Source organism: Osmerus eperlanus, chromosome 7 (assembly GCF_963692335.1).
Source record: "Osmerus eperlanus chromosome 7, fOsmEpe2.1, whole genome shotgun sequence".
Taxonomy (NCBI): Eukaryota; Metazoa; Chordata; class Actinopteri; order Osmeriformes; family Osmeridae; genus Osmerus; species Osmerus eperlanus.
In genome coordinates this window covers 14,537,246-14,556,493 of record NC_085024.1, presented here as the reverse complement: position 1 = coordinate 14,556,493, position 19,248 = coordinate 14,537,246, and the positions used below count along the sequence as shown (strand labels likewise).

Here is a 19,248-nt window from a genome sequence, read left to right as displayed (position 1 = left end):
TAGCCTGCAAAGCCCGCTCATACCTAGCCCAGCCTTTCAGCTTGCCAAACTACTAGTTGTTAAGCCAATGTTGTTGGCTTCTTTTCTAATTTACTCCAATTTGTAATATTTCAGCAAATCGGCTGGAATTCGAATGAAACATGAGACATTTATTCATTTATCAGACGCTTTTATCCAAAGCAACTTACAAGAAATAGCTTTACAAAAAGTGCATAGGTCCATGATCATAAACAACGAGATAGCCCCCAAAACATTGCGAGTAGCCATAACATGAAGCATACATTGCGAAAAGCAAATACACATACCACTAGCTAACGTCAAAGACGACTAACCTTCATAATATAACCAAATTTAGCTCTTATATTGCCTGTCTCCCTTCCACTCCCAGTCCCATGCACCTATGTAGTTAACCCACCAAGGAGGGGTCCGTCTCATTCCAAATCGTTAGCATCACGCACTCCACAACGGTACCAATCATGTCAGAACGAAACACCGAAGGACTCGACAAGAATAAAAAGACTTGCTAGGCACAGTTATGTGTTGTCTTCCCCCCCGTTTATGCCTACTGTATTGCACTGGCGTGTATGTTTTATGTAGTATTATTTAATTGTATTGTAAATAATACAATAAATATATTTTCCTTGTATTGCCCCGACTGAAGCCCCTGCCTGTGTTCAGTATTAAGAACACATTGTAGCAGACGTGGGAAGCTAGGTTAATGAGTTAATTCAGAACTATATAATTTATATGACCTACTCATACTTTTAAGTAACAATGATGTGCCTCAAAACAGTAGTTGGATAGTTTGATCAATATGTATTATTATCTGACAAATATTAATATGTTTTATTGATGGTCGGGTCATAGTTCTTAGTGTGTGGCAGGCAGCAAGTACATCTTGAGGACAGATTTGTTTAATTGGAAAGGTGATTGTAAATTATCTCCCACTACTTTTAAAGCTTGACCAGACATAAAATCCAATTGACCTAGGGTCTGCCAAAGTAAAAGGACGATAGCCATAAAAATTTTACAAGGGGGAAAATAGTTTTAAGTAAGGTCAAGTTGGTGCAAAGTTCAGTGTTACAGAGAATTAACTTTTGGCATCGTTATGGAGATAGATTAGTCTGTAGATGTGCTTTGAAATCATCTCCACATTTTCAACTGAAGCCTCCATCCAGAAATCTTTGGGAATTAAGTTTTGAGAACAAAAATGTGAGAACACATTTACTTAATGACAAAATCAGTCAAAGAACCGAGAGGGAAGAAAAGTAATGGTCAAGAAATATGAGCTAGAAGCTGCAATAGACAGTTCTTTAATCATTCCCTATCTATTTTCATCACTGATTATGGCAAGATTTTCTATTTTTTATGACAAACAGTTTCACTTAAAAGGCACTAGATGGCAACAAATAGCTGTTCATATACTGCATTTTTTTTAAACTCCCAGATCATTCCAATATTCTATGAAATTCCCGTCCTTACCCTGTTTTAACAGGTGGTCATTTTAATGGGTGTGTATTGAAGTTTATTATTGTACATGTTAGTTTATGATATGGTATGTTTTGTTTGGCAGGATCAGAAAATTTGACACAGTTTGTCACTTCTGCTGACATCTGCACATGTAAAACAACATGGACAGAAAGTTACGGTCTGACACAGAGGTTGCCCCGGGCAACAAGGGTCCTGATGCAAAAACAAACACACAGGAAATCGAAACTGCCGGTCCCCCGGCACCTAAGAGGTCAAGGCCTGATGAGGTCACCGATGGAAGTCACAGTGAAGTGGGTGCTGAGGGGGAGGAGTCAGACCGACCAGGTGGCGATGCTGTCACCAAGGTGACAGGCGACGGCTGCACCTGCCCCATCTGCGACTTTGTGGCCAAAACCCCAACAGCCCTGAAGATCCACTCCAAGAGGAAGCACTCTCGCAGAGGGGGCGGCCGCCCTGGCGTCCAGACTGCCGCTAAAAAACCCGAACCACCTCCTGACCCAGCCCCGGAGGATGGCCACCTCCACGAGGCCCAGTCCAACGAAGGTGGCCAGGGGAGAGGTCCAGAATCAGGGTTAGACCTATGGAGTGGCGCCGTGGAGGTGGAGCAGGCGGGTGAGACGGGGTCCTCCACAGGGGAGTTGACCACAACAGACAAACCTGCTCTTCCAGAGGACCAAGACATGGAGACTGGAGGTTCAGAGACGGAGGACAGCGCTGTAACCAAAGACCAGCCAGCCCGGCAGCCCCAGAGCCCCACCCCTCCGAGGAGGCTCAGCAAGCGGGCCCCCAAGCCCAAGCACCCGCACAGCTGCTCCTACTGCGGCCACGAGTTCAAGGACAGGCCCAGTCTGGAGGTGCACATCAAGAGACGCCACACCAAAGAGAAAGACTACTCCTGCCAGCTCTGCCGGTATGCCTGCGCAGCCAAGTGTGACTATGAGAAGCACTGCCTCAGTAACAAGCACAGGAAGAGAGTGGAGGAGAACTCCCCAGCCAAGGTTACCAGCCCCCCAGCGGGGCTCCCGGGGGACGAAGACATCACCGAAGACGAGCAGGCTGAGGTCCAGAGCAGCAGCACCAAGACCACCTCCACCCTCACTCCCACACCCGCCTCTCCCCAGACCCAGACCCAGGCCCTGACACAGATCCAAACTCAGACCCAGGCCCAGGCCCAAGTTCAGACCTTGACACAGGTACAGGCCCAGCCCCGGGGGTCCAAGCGCACCCTGGGCTCCAGGTTCCAGCTGCAGTGCAGCAGCTGTGAGTTCCGGGTCAGCAACGTCACCCTCCTGGAGAGCCACACCCGGCTGAAGCACCCTGCAGAGGACCGCCTCCACTGCCGGCTGTGCCGCTACTACTGCGCCACACCCGAGTGGATGGACACTCACCTGGCCTCCGAGGGCCACCAGCGGCAGGTCCGGGAGAGGGACCCCGCCGCTGCCACTACCCCCCCCGAGGAATGCGTGGCGAGGGTGAGCCGCGACAAGGCCGGGGAGGGCGCGCTGACGGACGACGTGGCGCTAGCGGAGGCCGGAGAGGAGGCGGGCGGCGGGGCGGCGCTGTCCGAGATGGACGCGGAGGCCGAGGAGGCGGTGGAGGCGGCCAAGGCCGTCCTGGAGGAGGTGGAGGAGAACATGGACGACAGCAAGCCCCCCAAGAGGAGGAGGGGCCGGCCCAAGCTGACCTCGTCGACCACGTGTAGCTACTGCGGCCTGGCCGTGTCCAACGCCACCAACCTGAGCGTGCACGTGCGGCGCAAACACAGCCACCAGTACAGCTTCGCCTGCCGACTCTGCAACTACAACTGCGTGACCAGGGGCGACATGGACCGCCACCGCGTCACCAAAAAGCACACAAAGCGCGTGGCGGAGGCCGGCGGCGAGGACCAGACCTTGACCGTTGTGTCGGGGTGCCAGAGCACAGGAGAGGGAAAAGGAGACGAGGAAGGAGAGGTAGTAGGAGCCAGAGAAGGAGAGGGCAAAGGAGACAGCGAAGGAGAGGGAAAAGGAGACAGCGAAGGAGAGGGAAAAGGAGCCAGAGAAGGAGAGGCAGGAGGAGCCAGAGAAGGCGAGGGAGAGGTAGAAGGGGAGAAAGAGGGAGAGAGAGACGGAGAGGACAACGCCGTCCCAGGGAAGAAGAAGAGCAAATATGACGCGGTGAACTCGTGCCCTCACTGCGACTTTGTGGCTCACTCCATCCCGTCCCTGGACCTGCACGTGAAGAGGAAGCACACGCGGGAGTTTGAGTTTGTGTGTCTGGCGTGCAGCTACTACGCCGTGACGTGCCGGGAGATGTCCCGCCACGCCTCCACCGACAAGCACAAGCAGAAAAGCCAGATGTACCTGGAGCAGGAGAAGAGCGCCATGACCCAGGAGGAGCCCGGGGCGCTGGAAGACGAGGCGGCACCCGAGCCCGACCCCCACCCTGACGAGGTCACATCTACCACCACTCTTGTCAAGGACTCTTCCCCCTCCTCCAACCAGCCCCAGCCTCAGCCCCAGCCTCAACCCGAGCCCCAGCCTCGACCCCAGCCCACAGAAACACCCAGTGAGCATGTATCCCCCAGCGCCTCCCGGCCAGGAACCCCGAGCGAGGAGATGACCGACAGAATGGCAGAAGAGGGCGAGACTGAGGTAGACGGGATCAATGTCGTGGTGGTCTGCGTGGGGTCTGAGGGCGGGACTTCTACGGATGATGTCACAGAGCCCATCCAGCAGGATGTGGAGCCTCCTGAGGGGAGCGGGGGAGCGTCTGTGGAGGAGGCAGCAGAGGCTCCAGTCAGCCAGCCTTCCCCAGACACAGGCCCCCACCAGCCCCAGGAGCAGAGCGGGCCAGAGGCTCCAGGCCAGGTCCAGGCTGAGCGAAAGGCCCAGGCCCAGGCCGCCTGCTCCGACGTAGACATGGACGCCTCCGAAGACAAAGACGACGTCTTGTCGACGGACAAACAGCTGGTCAGGGCCGTCCCCTTCGACGCCTGCATCGTCTCCATCAAGTCCCTGTCGGAGAACCAACGTGCCCTGCACGAGCGCCTCGCCAGCGAGGGCGAGGCGGCCGGCGGCGGCCTGGCGGGGGCGGCCGCGGGGGGCCCTCCGAGGGGCCGCAGGTCCCGGCTCCTACCGGGCGGGGCCAACGGGGCAAGGAGGAGGGCCGTGACCCCCAACCCCCGCATCCGCTGCGAGGACTGCGGCTTCCTGGCGGACGGGCTGAGCGGCCTCAACGTGCACATCTCCATGAAGCACCCGTCCCGGGAGAAGCGCTTCCACTGCCTGCTGTGCGGGAAGTCCTTCTACACCGAGAGCAACCTGCACCAGCACCTGACCAGCGGGGCTCACCTCCGCAACGAGCAGGTACGTCCAGGCCACGACCACACCACACCACCACGGAACGACCTCGCGTTTTCTCGTGGCTCCGGAAATCGATCGATCGATATTTCACGATTTTGATATTTTACCAGTGATAAAACCTATGGGGTCAGGCTCCTTAGTACTTCCCACGACATTGATTCCACGTGTCCTAACGTCCATGCCTCCCCCCCCCCCCCCCAACCGCCCCCCCCCCCCCCTCCCTGAGCAGAACAGCATCGAGGAGCTCCCTGAAGGGGGCGCTAGCTTCAAGTGCGTGAAGTGCACGGACCCCTTCGAGACGGAGCAGGAGCTGTTCCGGCACATCAAGGAGAAGCACGAGGAGCTGCTGCGGGAGGTCAACAAGTACGTCCTGGAGGACACGGAGCAGATCAACCGTGAGCGCGAGGAGAACCAGGGTAGCGTGTGCAAGCACTGCGGCAAGGTGTGCAAGAGCAGCAACTCCATGGCCTTCCTCGCTCACGTCCGCACGCACACCGGTACGTATGGGGGGGGGGGGTCGGCTTTCGGGGGGTCTAAAACACACACACACACACCACACACTGGACACACTGGTACGTATGGTGGTATGGTCTCTAAAACACTCACACGCGCCACACACACTGGTGTATGTGGCGGTACTTTCCTGGTCTGAACCGAGGGCCTGAGTCTGTGTCTAGTGTAGTTGTAGTCTGAGCACCAGGTCAGTGCAGAGCGCAGGGGAAGGTAACTCAGACTGATTGAGCTACAGAGCAGGTCTGCTAATGGATCCCAGATTGGGATTCCCAGCGCAGCGCCTGGTCAAAGACGTGGCCGTCTCATAATTGATGTGTCCATTACCAAGACTCACTTGTAATTATAGTCAATAAGTCTCTGTAAACGTGTTTAAGCTAGGGCTAAAAGCATTGGAGGCCCAACGAGAGGTGGGCTAATAATTTAAAATAATCAATGCAGACGTATTCAAAGCTCTTAATTTCCCTTGTGTGTGTGTTAGTGTCCGTGTGTGTGTGTGTTTGTATGTACTGCGTGTGTGTATGTGTCAGCCTTCATGGCTAGCTGATTATCCTCAATCCATTAAGATAAATCTTGTCATTTGTAATGCTAAGCAGCGCTCGGCTCGCCAGGTCTGGGACAGGGGGGAGTGTCCGGCAGGTTCAGGATGGAGGGCGCTCCATTACTCTTCCCTGACCATGTGTATTAATTGCTTTTAAAATCAACTTAATGCAGGAACGAGATGTGAGGGCGCCATCAATAAATGCCCTTCTCCGCTTCCCCTGGTCCATCCCCCTTTCAGCCCAAACCTTAATGGGACTTTAATTGGAGTACATGGTGTGTCTCTGTGTGTGTGTGTGTGTGTGTGTGTGTGTGTCCGTGGGTGCGTGTGTGGTGAGACAGCTGCTGTAGCTATTTCAACGAGGGGACAGCTTGGAAGGACAGAGGGACCGGCAGGTGATGTTAGAAGAGTTCTGTAGACGGGGGGCTACACGGACCCCACAGCAGGCCTCGGAAGCCCAGTCGGCCCCCACCGTAAAGCACGGAGCCCCGCGCTCCCACGTCTCCATGCTCCTCCCGTTAGCTCCGGCCGTTCCTCTGCCTGGCGTCCTGAGAAACAGGCCCGTACTTAGGAAGATGAGCCGCGTGGCACCTGAGAAGGATGTGGCCGTGTGAGTCAAGGGCACGGCTGAGCGATGGCCTCGTGTTTTTCAGGTGTTTTTCTGAATCCCAGGGCTGGGTAATGTGATTGCTCTGTTTCCTTCATTCACGTCTGTAGACTGGAGGAATGTGGCGGCCATCGCTTCGGCCCCCCTGACAGCGTACGCTAGTTATTATTAAAGCTAAGTTTGCTCATTACATTGAATAATTCACCTTTGGTGAGTGGTCATCTATCCTGTGTGTGTGTGTGTGTGTGTGTGTGTGTGTGTGTGCGCGCATGAGTCAGGATGGTGGGGGGGAAAACAGGTCCAGGCTTCTTTAATTAAGCCCAAGTTTTTATTTACTTGATTAATCAGTGAAATCAGAAGATGGTGGGGGGAGGCCGCAAGCTGATTCGTCAATTTGTCCTCCCAGTAGAAAAAGAAAAAAAACCCACACACACACTTGCATTTTGCCAATGAGGATGCGACTGGATTTGCATTTGGAGCTAAATTGGTCACTTTTTCACTGGAGAGAGCTGTCTGACCTTCTCTGGGCAGGGCTGGGCTGCAAAGAGCAGAGTAATAGCCACACACACACAGGAGTAAGACTTAACTGCTACAGTTGGGCCAAGCCTGTTATGTTATGTTTGAGAGATGACGTCATCTCTCAGTAGGAGAGCTTCTCCTGTAGGACGGACACACAGTCGACTTCAGATCGGCCAGTCTGGATGTCCTCTCTGTACTCTGGACACCCAGCCTTGACATCGGTACTCAAGGACTGAGATGGAAAGGCGGATACGTGTAGGGCTAGAGGAGTAGAGTTATACAGAAGTGGGCTGGAGGGATGGAAGGATGGAGGAGCAGAGAGGTGGAGGGAGGAGGGGGGGCTGTGAAGGGGGTTTCCTTCTCCCAGGAAATGAATTAGTCATCGGCTGTCTCATCAGGGCAGTGAGTGCTGTGCCACACACGCCCGCTGTGGATGGCAGTGTTAATCTAACATGACACTGCATTGATGGTCCATTTCAGTTAGGCGCTCAGCTGTTTAAGTGAAGTGGTGGAGTATTAATATGATAAGATGTTACTTCTCTCTTCTCTCTGCCATGTCTCATCCGCTTTCACACACACACACACACACACATACACACACACACACACACACACACAGCCATCTGGCCAGGCATGGTCCCCATGCACTTGTCTCTCCCCTCACCTTAGGTTTGAGCTGTGTGTATGTTTGTGCGTGTGTGTGTGTGTTATGCATGTATGTTGAGGTGAAACGAAGAGGCGGGGACTTGCTGCTGCTCATGTGTGACCCTCCTCCTCCCACACACTCACACACACACACACACACACACACACACACACTCACACACAGTCCGTGGGCCTTGTTAGCACAGCCCAGCCTTTCAATCTTTGTTACCGGTTTAAAATTTGACATGTCATGCTTCTAGCTGGCTGTTAGTGAACCGTGTATGAACAAATTAGTAATCTACACAAAGTGCTTCATCAAATCAGCGGCCGCCCCTGAAATAAATATGGCTGGCTGGCTAGAAGAGGCATGGAGGTGACTGAAGCTGCCTGTTATAGAAGAGAGACTCACACAGGGGCCTGGAGCCTGTGTGTAGCTCAGCGCTACTCTAGATTGTGTGTGTGTGTGTGTGTGAGAATGGCACAGTTTGTGTACTCCGTACCTTATAGAATATGAACATTTTTGGATCCACTCCTCTCTCCTCTTCTCCTCTCATCTCTCCTCTCCCCCTCCCATCCCCTCTCTCCGCCTCTCCTCATCACCTCCCCTCCCTGTGTTAATGACAGTGATTAGGAGTCCGGGTAGTTAGAGGAGGGATGATGGAGCGAGGCAGTGATGTGCTCTCAGGATTGATGTACAGTTAGGTCCATAAGTATTTGGACATTGACACCATTTTCATCATTTTGGCTCTGTATACCACCACAATGGATTTGAAATGAAACAATCAAGATGTGCTTTAAGTGCAGACTTTCAGCTTTAATTTCAGGGTATTTACATCCAAATCAGGTGAACGGTGTAGGAATTACAACACATTTTATATGTGGCCCCCCCCCTTTTTAAGGGACCAAAAATAATTGGACAAACTAACATAATCATAAATCTAATTGTCACTTTTAATACTTGGTTGCAAATCCTTTGCAGTCAATGACAGCCTGAAGTCTGGAACCCATAGACATCACCAGACGCTGGGTTTCGTCCCTGGTGATGCTCTGCCAGGCCTCTACTGCAACTGTCTTCAGTTCTTGCTTGTTCTTGGGGCATTTTCCCTTCAGTTTTGTCTTTAGCAAGTGAAATGCATGCTCAATTCAATTTAGGTCAGGTGATTGACTTGGCCATTGCAGAACATTCCACTTCTTTGCCTTAAAAAACTCTTTGGTTGCTTTCGCAGTATGCTTCGGGTCATTGTCCATCTGCACTGTGAAGCGCCATCCTATGAGTTCTGAAGCATTTGGCTGAATCTGAGCAGATAATATTGCCAGAAACACTTCAGAATTCATCCTACTGCTTTTGTTAGCAGTCACATCATCGATAAATACAAGGGAACCAGTTCCATTGGCAGCCATACATGCCCACGCCATAACACTACCTCCACCATGCTTCACTGATGAGGTGGTATGCTTTGGATCATGAGCAGTTCCTTCCCTTCTCCATACTCTTCTCTTCCCATCATTCTGGTACAAGTTGATCTTGGTCTCATCTGTCCATAGGATGTTGTTCCAGAACTGTACAGGGTCTTTTAGATGTTTTTTGGCAAACTCTAATCTGGTCTTCCTGTTTTTGAGACTCACCAATGGTTTACATCTTGTGGTGAACCCTCTGTATTTACTCTGGTGAAGTCTTCTCTTAATTTTTGACTTTGACACAGATACGCCTACCTCCTGGAGAGTGTTCTTGATCTGGCCAACTGTTGTGAAGGGGTTTTTCTTCACCAGGGAAAGAATTCTTTTGTCATCCACCACAGTTGTTTTCCGTGGTCTTCCGGGTCTTTTGGTGTTGCTGAGCTCACCAGTGCGTTCTTTCTTTTTAAGAATGTACCAAACAGTTGATTTGGCCACACCTTATGTTTTTGCTATCTATCTGATAGGTTTGTTTTGATTTTTCAGCCTAACGATGGCTTGCTTCACTGATGGTGACAGCTCTTTGGACTTCATATTGAGAGTTGACAGCAACAGATTCCAAACACAAATACCATACTTGAAATGAACTCTAGACCTTTTATCTGCTCCTTGTCAATGAAATAACGAACTCCCATGAGGGAATAACATACACCTGGCCATGGAACAGCTGAGCAGCCAATTGTCCAATTACTTTTGGTCCCTTAAAAAGGGGGGGGCCACATATAAAATGTATTGTAATTCCTACACCGTTCACCTGATTTGGATGTAAATACCCTGAAATTAAAGCTGAAAGTCTGCACTTAAAGCACATCTTGATTGTTTCATTTCAAATCCATTGTGGTGGTATACAGAGCCAAAATGATGAAAATTGTGTCAATGTCCAAATACTTATGGACCTAACTGTACGTATTCTCCCTGACCTTTTAAATCCCATTTACTCATCCTGAGAGAGAGGAGGAACAGGTAGAAGGTGAGAGAGAGAGAGAGAGAGAGAGATAGTGGGAAAGAGAGATAGAGAGAGAGAGACGGAGAGAGTGACATGTAAAGACTCCATGATATGGGAAGTGTGGTGATAAAGTGTTGGGTTCTGAGGCTGCGTTGCACTCGGCTGGAGACCCTGTTAACCTTTTCAGTTTTGAAGGCGTGTCTGTGATTGCACATTGTGGCCACATCTTGAGTCCAATTAATGAAATCAACCAATCCTCTTGGCTCGTTCTGCAGGGTCGAAGCCGTTCAAGTGCAAGATCTGCAACTTTGCGACCGCTCAACTGGGCGACGCCCGAAACCACGTCAAGAGACACCTGGGCATGAGAGAGTACAAGTGCCACATCTGTGGGTGAGTCACTGTGTGTGTGTGTGTGTGTGAGGGGGGGGGGGGGTGAGTCTAGGTCTCCCTCCACTCTCGACTGCCGTCTCATCCACATGGAAAAGATGAGGAAACCGTTGCAAACGTTGTTCCTTTAAAAACACACACACAGACACACACACATCCAACCACAATATCCTACATATCCCATGTGTTAAATATAACCAACATCCTAGGCTGCTTTCTGGTCCTGGAATGGAACAGATGTTCTGTGCGCCTGGTTCCCCTGGTGACTTCCCCCCGGGTTCCCCCATGTTCTCAAGGACCGGGGGCTTTGTTGTAAGCCTGTTCGACATGGAACATGGGGATTAACTGAAGGGTCACATCCCTGGCCAGGATGCAGTTATTTTGTATTCACTTACTGTTTTCTCATTTGTCGTCATTTGTTGTTTGTAAAGCTTGAGTCGGAGAGTTCTTTTCTTACTGACATTTCTAGGTTGCTGTTCTTCTGAAGCTAAAAGGCCCGTATGTGTGTTTGTTTGCGTGTGCCTGTGTGTGTGTGTGTTTGTCTGCGTGTGTGTGTGTGTGTTTGTCTGCGTGTGTGTGTGTGTGTGTTTGTCTGCGTGTGTGTGTTTGTCTGTGTGTGTGTGTGTTTGTCTGTGTGTGTGTTCATGTAGTTTTATAGGCTCCTGCTGCGGTGCACAAACATATTAGAGCAGGACAAACAGTTGTGGTTGCACACAGCTTCACCTGTAATGAGGGAAAACACTGCTGTTGACCCTCCAGATAAAACCTTGCTCACACAAACACACACACACATACGGAGCACTCTTGTAATATGCCTTTAAATGGGACTACTAAATACAGATACTGGTTTCACAAATCATTGGATTAGAAGAGCTATGTGCTGTCACTGCCTGCCCCTGGTGTGTGCGTGCGCACGTTTGTGTGTGTGTGAAGGTGACTGATCACCACCGACCTCTTCTCTCTGACTAAAGAGCAGCAAACAAAGAACACACCAGAAACAGGCTCATTAAGGACACAAGCAACTTCGTATGTCTGTCTTTCTCTCTTTTTCTTTCTTTCTTTCTCTTCCTTTCTTTTTTTCTGTCTTTCTTTCTTTCTTTCTCTCCCTCCCTCTCTCTCTCTCTCTCTCTCTCTCTCTCTCTCTCTTTCTGTGTTCAGGTGTGGCATGTGTGTGTGTATAGCAACGTAAGGGCTGGGGAGGGGTCTGCTTTAATGATTTCCATGTTGTTACTGTTGTATAAAAAAACAAATCAGTCATGTATAAAATGAGACAGACAGACAGGCAGTGTTTGAGAGACAGACAGACAGGCAGTGGTTAAGAGACAGACAGACAGGCAGTGGTTGAGAGACAGACAGGACGCGTCTGAGACGGGCGGCTGAGAGTGCTCCTCTGCCAGGCTAGTATCGTCACAAGAGGCACCAGGCACTTGTCTCTGCTTGGGAGGCTGTTAAGGCTGTGGAGGCTGTGGAGGCTGGAAGTCTGAGAGGCTGGCAGGTCTGGAGGTCTGGAGGAGGTATTGTTGTGGCATCTCATTAACACATGCAAATGAAGGCCAGGACGGATCACTCCCCCTGACCTGGCGGACTGTCACACGCCACCGGGCTGTCTCTGTCTGTCTGTCTGTCTCTCTGTCTGTCTGTCTGTCTGTCTCTCTGTCTGTCTGTCTGTCTGTCTCTCTGTCACTCTCTTCATCTGTCTTGTTCTCCTCCTCTCGCTCTGTCTCTCTTTCTCTTTCTCTCTGTCTCATTCTCTCTCCGTCTGTCTCTCTCTCTCAGTCTCCTCCTCTCCCTCTGTCTCGTCTCTTTCTCCTCCACTGCCCCTCTCTTTATTTTCTCCGTCACTCTTCATCTTCTGTCTGCATCTCTCCGTCGCGGAGCCTCCCTCCAGAGAGGGAGCCAGAGAGCAGCAGTCTCCATCCAGCTCTGGGGTCCTCGTCCAACAGGAGCCCTGATATTGAATCTGGCCGCCGTGACAACCCCAAAAATACAGCTACTGATTGATCTGTCCTAATGTGGCCATAACAACACAACCTGCAGGAACAGCAGAAAAACCCAAATTGCCTGCTTGCACACAGCACCATATTCCTCATATTTAATTGGTTTCGAAAAGAGGAAGCTGTTATACGTTAGGTTTGACGTCGGCTTCCTGTCCCGGCTCCCATGGTGTAGGGGGTGCTGCTCCCACAGTGGGGTTAGGACTTTTAATGAGCCGCTCCTCTCCTCCATCTCCTCCATCATCCCACTGAAACACCCTGGATTCAGCACTCCCCCCCGCGCCCCTCGCCCCTCGTCCCCCTCGTCTCCCTCCCCAGCGAAGCCCTGGACAGCCCGGTGCTGTTTGTAGGTGTTAAATTATGCATCAGGAGAGTAAATGCTGTGAGGCATTGGTTTAATATCTCATCCTCCCAGACCTCGCTGGGGTTAGAGACATTACCCTCTCTCCTCTCCTCTCCTCTCCTCTCTTCTCTTCTCTACTCCTCTTCTCTTATCTACTCCTCTCTTCTCTTCTTTTCTCCTCTTTTCTCCCCCCCCCCTTCCTCTCTTCTCTTTTCATCTCCAGCTTCTTGATAGGTCAGATGCTGCCCTTCTTGTCATATTTCTGCCCAGCCAAACTACTGGACCAAACTGGAACTGTTGCTCCTCCGAGGAGAGCGGCGAGGAGGAAGGGCTGGATAAGAGAGTGGAGAAATGTAAGGAAAGCAGAGGACAAAAGCGAGGGATAGTGGCTGTCTCGAATCAGTGGGATGCGACGTGCTGTTGTCTGGATGCGACTGTGAGCTGGATGGACCAGGCTTGTGACTGGCTTTTGTGTCTCTCAGGGTGTGAGCGTGTGTGTGGTCCGGGCCCAGAATAGCTGGGCAGCACCGCTCTACTGGATCATCTCCAGTAATGGGTGTTAATGCCCAGGCCTGAGTGATCCTGAGCAAACTGTCCCGTGAGGCAGATCTGACAGGACAGCAGCATCTTAGTACCCTGCTTATTCTTGGGATAACTCTGCTATAGCCTATTGTCTGTCTGTCTTTTTCGCTCCTCTCCCCCATCTCTGTCTGTGCCCCCCCCCCCCTCTCTCTCTCTCTCTCTCTCTCTAATCCTCTCGCCGAATCTGGTTATAACTATTTTTGTGTGATATTGGCCTCCCTCCTCCAGTTCAACATGTCTGCCTGTTTGAGATGAAGAAAGGGATCCCTATGAAGATGATTATAATGTCATTCCCGTGATCTCGCGCCGCCCCCCGAAGTAATTGTACATCATCGCTTCATAGCGTGTCAGAGCCACGTCGCCGGCATGCAATTAAAAAACCCTGAATATAATGCAGCAAATTACAGGCTGTCACGAACGCGAACAACACACTCGGTGTTTGAGTTACACTTAATCATCACGTGCATTAGCTACTTCGTCTGATCTCCGTGCTCCTCCAGAAGGGTCTGAAACGCGCCACCGGTTGTTAAAGGGCTGGGGATTGTGTCTGGGGTATGACACTTAGGGTATGTATTTATATTAGGGTTGAATGTCTGAAAGCTACAAAATGATGTAGTTTTATTTGACGAAGAAATGAGCGCCATGTGTGTGCGTGCGTGTGTGTGTGTGTGTTCGCGCTCCAAAATGGTATTCAGAAATACTAAATGTGTTACCCGACAAACAGATGTAAACATGTTGAATATTTACTCCTGACAAGTCACTTACGCCAGACGTTCACAGTTTGCATAATTTATTTGCATTTTTAACAGATTTGTATTAAGATGCTGCTGAAGTGTGTCCTCTCTGAATCAGAAGTCCAGTCTTTAGCCATGTTTAACAGTATGCCCTTACGGAGACAAATTATCATTAGGCCTATTCCTTTTTTTTCTCCGATAGAGAGACAGACGTGGTATTTGTTCCCATTAGGAAGATGTATCCTGTTTACCGTTTTGGACGGGAGCGTCTTGCCAGTTAGGACGCTCCTTGAAGCAGAACAAACACATTCTGCTCTGATGTGCTTAACCGAATTTAGCGAGCCATTATAGGGAATGAAATAAGTAAAGATAAAGGTCATTTGGAAAATAATGCAGAAAGGCTGGTCTGGAAAGGTTAAGTATGCGGCCATCGAAGCTGCCGCGACGCTAACGAAGACGCGTCTCCTCGGCATAGCGCTCGGCATAGCGCTTCTGACGGAGCCGCGTGTCGCTACCCTTCTTAGTGAGAGGGACAGCTTTACAGCTGGTTAGATTCCCTTAACAGGACAGAACACTGCACAATGGATTAGATGTGTTTTTTAGCCCTGGGCTGATGTTTTGTTAAATTAATGTGTTTTCTCCCCCCTTTCTTTGTGGAGGAAATAGGCAAAACACTCTCACACATGGAATGACACAAACACACCCACACAAACACATGACTAAACCATACCAATGAGACAGCAACTATCACCTTGAGTTGCACCCAGATTAGAAGAGAAACACATCTCAATGTTTCACCTGAAAGAAACCTTTATAAAAACTAGAGTTTTGAAAGAAAACAACATTCAATCAGGGCTCTTTAATTGTTATGCTTATTCATGATCTGCAGTGCTCAGCTATCTGGAGACAGTGTGCAACAGTGCATCTAATCCACAGCACTGAAGACTTAGCAATATGACACAAACGTGATTTTCGATATCAGATTTACACTCCAATTATGCCTGGTGAACACTTTGGGGAGAGAGAAGTGTGGAGTGCATGTGTGGTCCGTCCGGTTCAAGGAACGTGAACGTATGGTTGTAGTTACTGATGGAATGGGCCTTTTTCTCTCTCTCTCTCTCTCTCTCTCTCTCTCTCTCCTCTCTCTCTCTCTCTCTCTCTCTCTCTCTCCTCTCTCTCTCCTCTCTCTCTCTCTCTCTCTCTCTCTCTCTCTCTCATCTCTCTCTCTCTCTCTCTCTCTCTCTCTCTCTCTCTCTCTCTCTGTCTCTCTGTCTCTCTGTCTCTCTCTCTCTCTGTCTCTCTCTATGATCTAATAGGGCCCAAGATGAGAAGCAGCCAGGACAGGGTCCCTACTGGCCCCTTCTTTATTGGTCTCTGAACCTGGTTGGGGGGGAGGGGCGCTTATTATCAAACCCTCCTCTTTTAATCAAAATAATGAATAAAACAAACAAACAGTAGTGGGAGCAGGACCCGGACCAGACTTACGCAGCACATTCAGTCTGGGTGGGGTAAACAGGCCCTTAAACTGGCCACAGAGAATACACCGTATACTGCATACAGCCAACTGGTTCCCTGACTCGAGCTACAGATGATCTAGTCTGAAATTTGATCTTATTGAGGATCAGTCTAATGTCTACCAGGAAGTACGCACCCCTCCAGTCCCCTCTCCACGCAGACCAACGGTAACCTGCGGAGGCTCCGCCGGCCGGCCCTGTTCCTCCACGACGGCCTCGAGTCCCCGCAGCGCACTCCCCGCCCGCCCGCCCGCTCCGCCTCTGCTCTTTGTCCCAAAGGGAGACCCGGCACAAAGGAACGCCACCCCGGGCCGCCTCGCCCCCCCCGGCTCGGAGGAGATGTTCCCGTCTGAGCCGCGTGGAGAGCTAATGGAGCACCGGGTGGATTTAGGAGGCGAGGGGCGAGATGAGTTAATGAGTGATTAACAACAGCAATTAAAAGATGAAGAGGAAGGGGGGCGAGGGAGAAGGCGGTAATTAAAATATCAGTCCTTTCTTTGTCAGAAGTGCCTGTGTCATCTATTGTGCACTTATTAAAAACGGGTAAAGTGAGTGAGGGGGGGGGGGAGAGAGAAAGCGAGCGAGCGGGAGGGAGGGGTGTAGAAGAAGATGGAAAGGGAGAGGGAGAAGAAAAGAAGGAAAGAGAAAGGGGGAGACGGAGGAAGAGGGGGAAGGAGAGAGATAGGGGAGAGATGAGAGAGGAGATAGAGGGAGAGGTAGGGAGAGGGAGGAGAGGAGAGGGCCTGTGCTTGGTCCCCAGCACCCCGGCGTGTTTTGGGAGGGTGCCCGCAGACGGAGCAGAGGAAGGCTGTAACTCATGTTTAAGTGTGGGGCCGTGTCATTGCAGGTCCACACTCATAGGCATTTCTGTGTTTGACACCCCATCGGACGGCGGAGATCTTGGCAGTCAGGAGTAATTGAACTTAATTAATGGGATGCATATTTGATGGAGGAATAAAATATCCCAGCTCAGCAAAGTGGAAATGGGAGAAGATTTAGAGGGAGTTAGAGGTGGAGGGGAGAGTCATTTGTGCTCCCAGTTACTGCTGCTTGAGATCCAGAGAGAAGGAGAAGCCGGGACGAGGGAGGTAGAGAGGAAAACGAAGGGAGGAGGGAGGGTGGGTGCGATCGAAAGAAGTACTACAAAGTGAGAGGGAGGGAGGGAGCGAGCGAGTGAAAGAGTGGAGGAAAAGGGGGGGGAAGAGTTGGGCTGATAAAGATGTGATAGAGGAGGTGAAAGTTGCAGAGAGGCTGAGGAGAGGAGGAGGAAGAGGAGGAGGAGGAAGAGGCTCTTTCTGTCTGTGAACGTGTATGTATTAGCATACGTCCGTATATGTGTGTGGGTGTGTATGAAGTCTTCTTCAGGAGAGAGCTGAGAGGCTGTGCTGGGGTGAATGTCCCAGTGAGGAGTGATGTCACTGTAATGAAAGCCAATCAGAGTCACGCAGGGTCTGAGGTCATTGATATCCTGACCGGGCCCTGCTCGCTGTAGACAGACACGTGACAGTGCTTATCAACTTAGTCCACTGGCCCTGGTGCAGCACACTTTTTGGCCCCCTTGTTTCATTCCCCCCCCCCCCACATACAGACACACACACACCTATTCCTGTGTGGCTTGGTGATGGGCTGTCACGCTGGTCTTAATCTCCCCTGGCACTTTTTAATTGACTTCCTGTAGGTTCCGATTATTTCATGGCAGGGTTACCGTGGCGATGCTTGATACCATCCTGGAGAGTGGCATCACAGACGACCGTGGCTCACAGCTGATCAGCATCCTGTCCTCTCTACTTCCTCCTGTCTGTCTGTCTTGCCCTCTATCTCGCTCTTCCTCCCTCCCTCCCTCTCTCTTTCTCTCTCTCTCTCTCTCTCTCTCTCTCTCTCTCTCTCTCTCTCTCTCTCTCTCTCTCTCTCTCTCTCTCTCTGTCTCCCTCTCTGTCTCCCTCACTGTCTCGCTCTTTTATTTGACTCTCTTTCTCTGTCGCTCTCTTTCTCTACCTTTGTCTCTTTCTCTCTCTCTTACCCCCCCGTCTCTCTTAATCTATCTTTACCCGCTCCCTCTGTCTCTCTATCCTTCTCTCTCAGTGACAGCTAGACGTATTAAAATGGCAGAGAGGTCAAACACAATCATTTTTTCTCATCGTCATAATGGAGTTGATGCACCTGGCTGGCTGGCTGGCTGGTTGACTGGCTTGCTGGTTGGGTGGCTGGCTGGATGGCATAGACCTATAATTAGAGCTTGTGTTCAGCCTGTTTTCAGTAATAGCAGTATAATTGGAATGTTTTGCTGATATGCTATCCTATGATCTATGAAGTGATATAAGCAGAACCTATAATAACATATGATGGATTGGTAACGAAGAAAAAATGAAATTACATCAACCCAACGAACCAATTCGAGCGACACACCTCCTTGCCAGCTGGTTCTGATTGGTTGCTCAATTGATTAATTAGAGACGTGGATTGATTAGGGCTTTGTTATCTAATATCCTGCTGGAGGAAGAGGAGGAGGAGGAAGACAAGGAGTGGGAGGAAGATGAGGGAGGGGAGGAGCAGAGGAAGGGCAGGAGCAGAGGAGGAGGGGGAGGCAGAAGCAGAGGGAAAGTGGAGGAGCTAGAGGAGGAGAAGGTGGAGGAGATGGAGGGCAAGAAATAAAAGGCGATGATGAAGGCAGGTGTGAGTGATGTTGCCGGTGTCCTTGACCAGGCTCCTCTGTGTGCTGAAGCTTCATCTCACTGTCCTCACCTCTCCCGGGACCCGTAAAACACCCCTGACTGCCGGCGGGAGGCAGAGCGGCGTGTGTGTGTTTCTCCATGTGCGGTTATGACTGCACATGACCAGTATCCCCCCACGCGGGTGTCGCTGTAGTGAGTGTCCCTGTGTGTTCCCTGATGGGTCGGCCATATCTGTCTGTGCACTGTGCCCTCCCTGCCTCTCTCTGTCTGAGGGAGCTTCGGCCCGAGGGCTGAAGAGGGGCCCCACACAGCCGGGGAACCCAGAGACGGAGCGGTCAGAGCGGGGTAACGAGCTGGAGTCTCTGACCTGCCCCCCCCCCCCCCCCCCCCCCGACCATCTCTGGATCATCTGCGCTGCCACGAAGGAGCGCTGGAGGGGTTCATAGGGGGTGAGGGGGCTAAATTTGGGAGGAGTGGAGTGTCAGGGTGGGAAAAGAGGAATGGAGGGGTGCGCTCGTCCCCCTGGGTCATGCGTTGGTGTCACTCATGATTGGTGGTTCTGAGAGAGCGGAGGAGAGGAACCGACGCAGGTCGGACAACAGGCGACAACTACCGCTGCAACTGCCGTCACACACACACACACACACACACTCTCTGTGCTCTATACTTATGGTCTCCTCTCCTTTCCACGTTAACCTCTACACCGCCAGGCGAGGCTAGCGTCTGAACCCTTCAGCCATCCGTGAAAACGCTGACACATCGATTATGCCCTCCTCCCTCCCCACCCCCGCTGAGGAAGAGGAGGAGGAGGAGGTGGAGCGTGCGCCTGGGAAGAGGAAGGGTTTGTTCTGTTAATTCGGGCCGATACAAAGCAGGGTCAGACCTAAATGGAAGCACTGATAACCCTCAGTCTGTTACAGTTAAGCTCCAAATTAGGCTCCTCTCTGCTTCGTTGCCCACCGTG

The 19,248-nt window shown here is 51.1% G+C and overlaps 1 protein-coding gene across 1 annotated transcript in view; it reads left to right on the top strand.

Annotated features, from left to right (window-relative positions):
• Positions 1 to 19,248, top strand: part of znf407 (zinc finger protein 407) — a 30,571-nt gene that overhangs the window by 621 nt on the left and 10,702 nt on the right. Inside the window, exons 2-4 of the mRNA XM_062466196.1 lie at positions 1,574 to 4,838; positions 5,065 to 5,332; positions 10,334 to 10,448. Of these exons, the coding sequence (XP_062322180.1) occupies positions 1,632 to 4,838; positions 5,065 to 5,332; positions 10,334 to 10,448 (3,590 nt within the window). The 5' untranslated portion in view covers positions 1,574 to 1,631. The remainder of the gene's footprint in view (positions 1 to 1,573; positions 4,839 to 5,064; positions 5,333 to 10,333; positions 10,449 to 19,248) is intronic.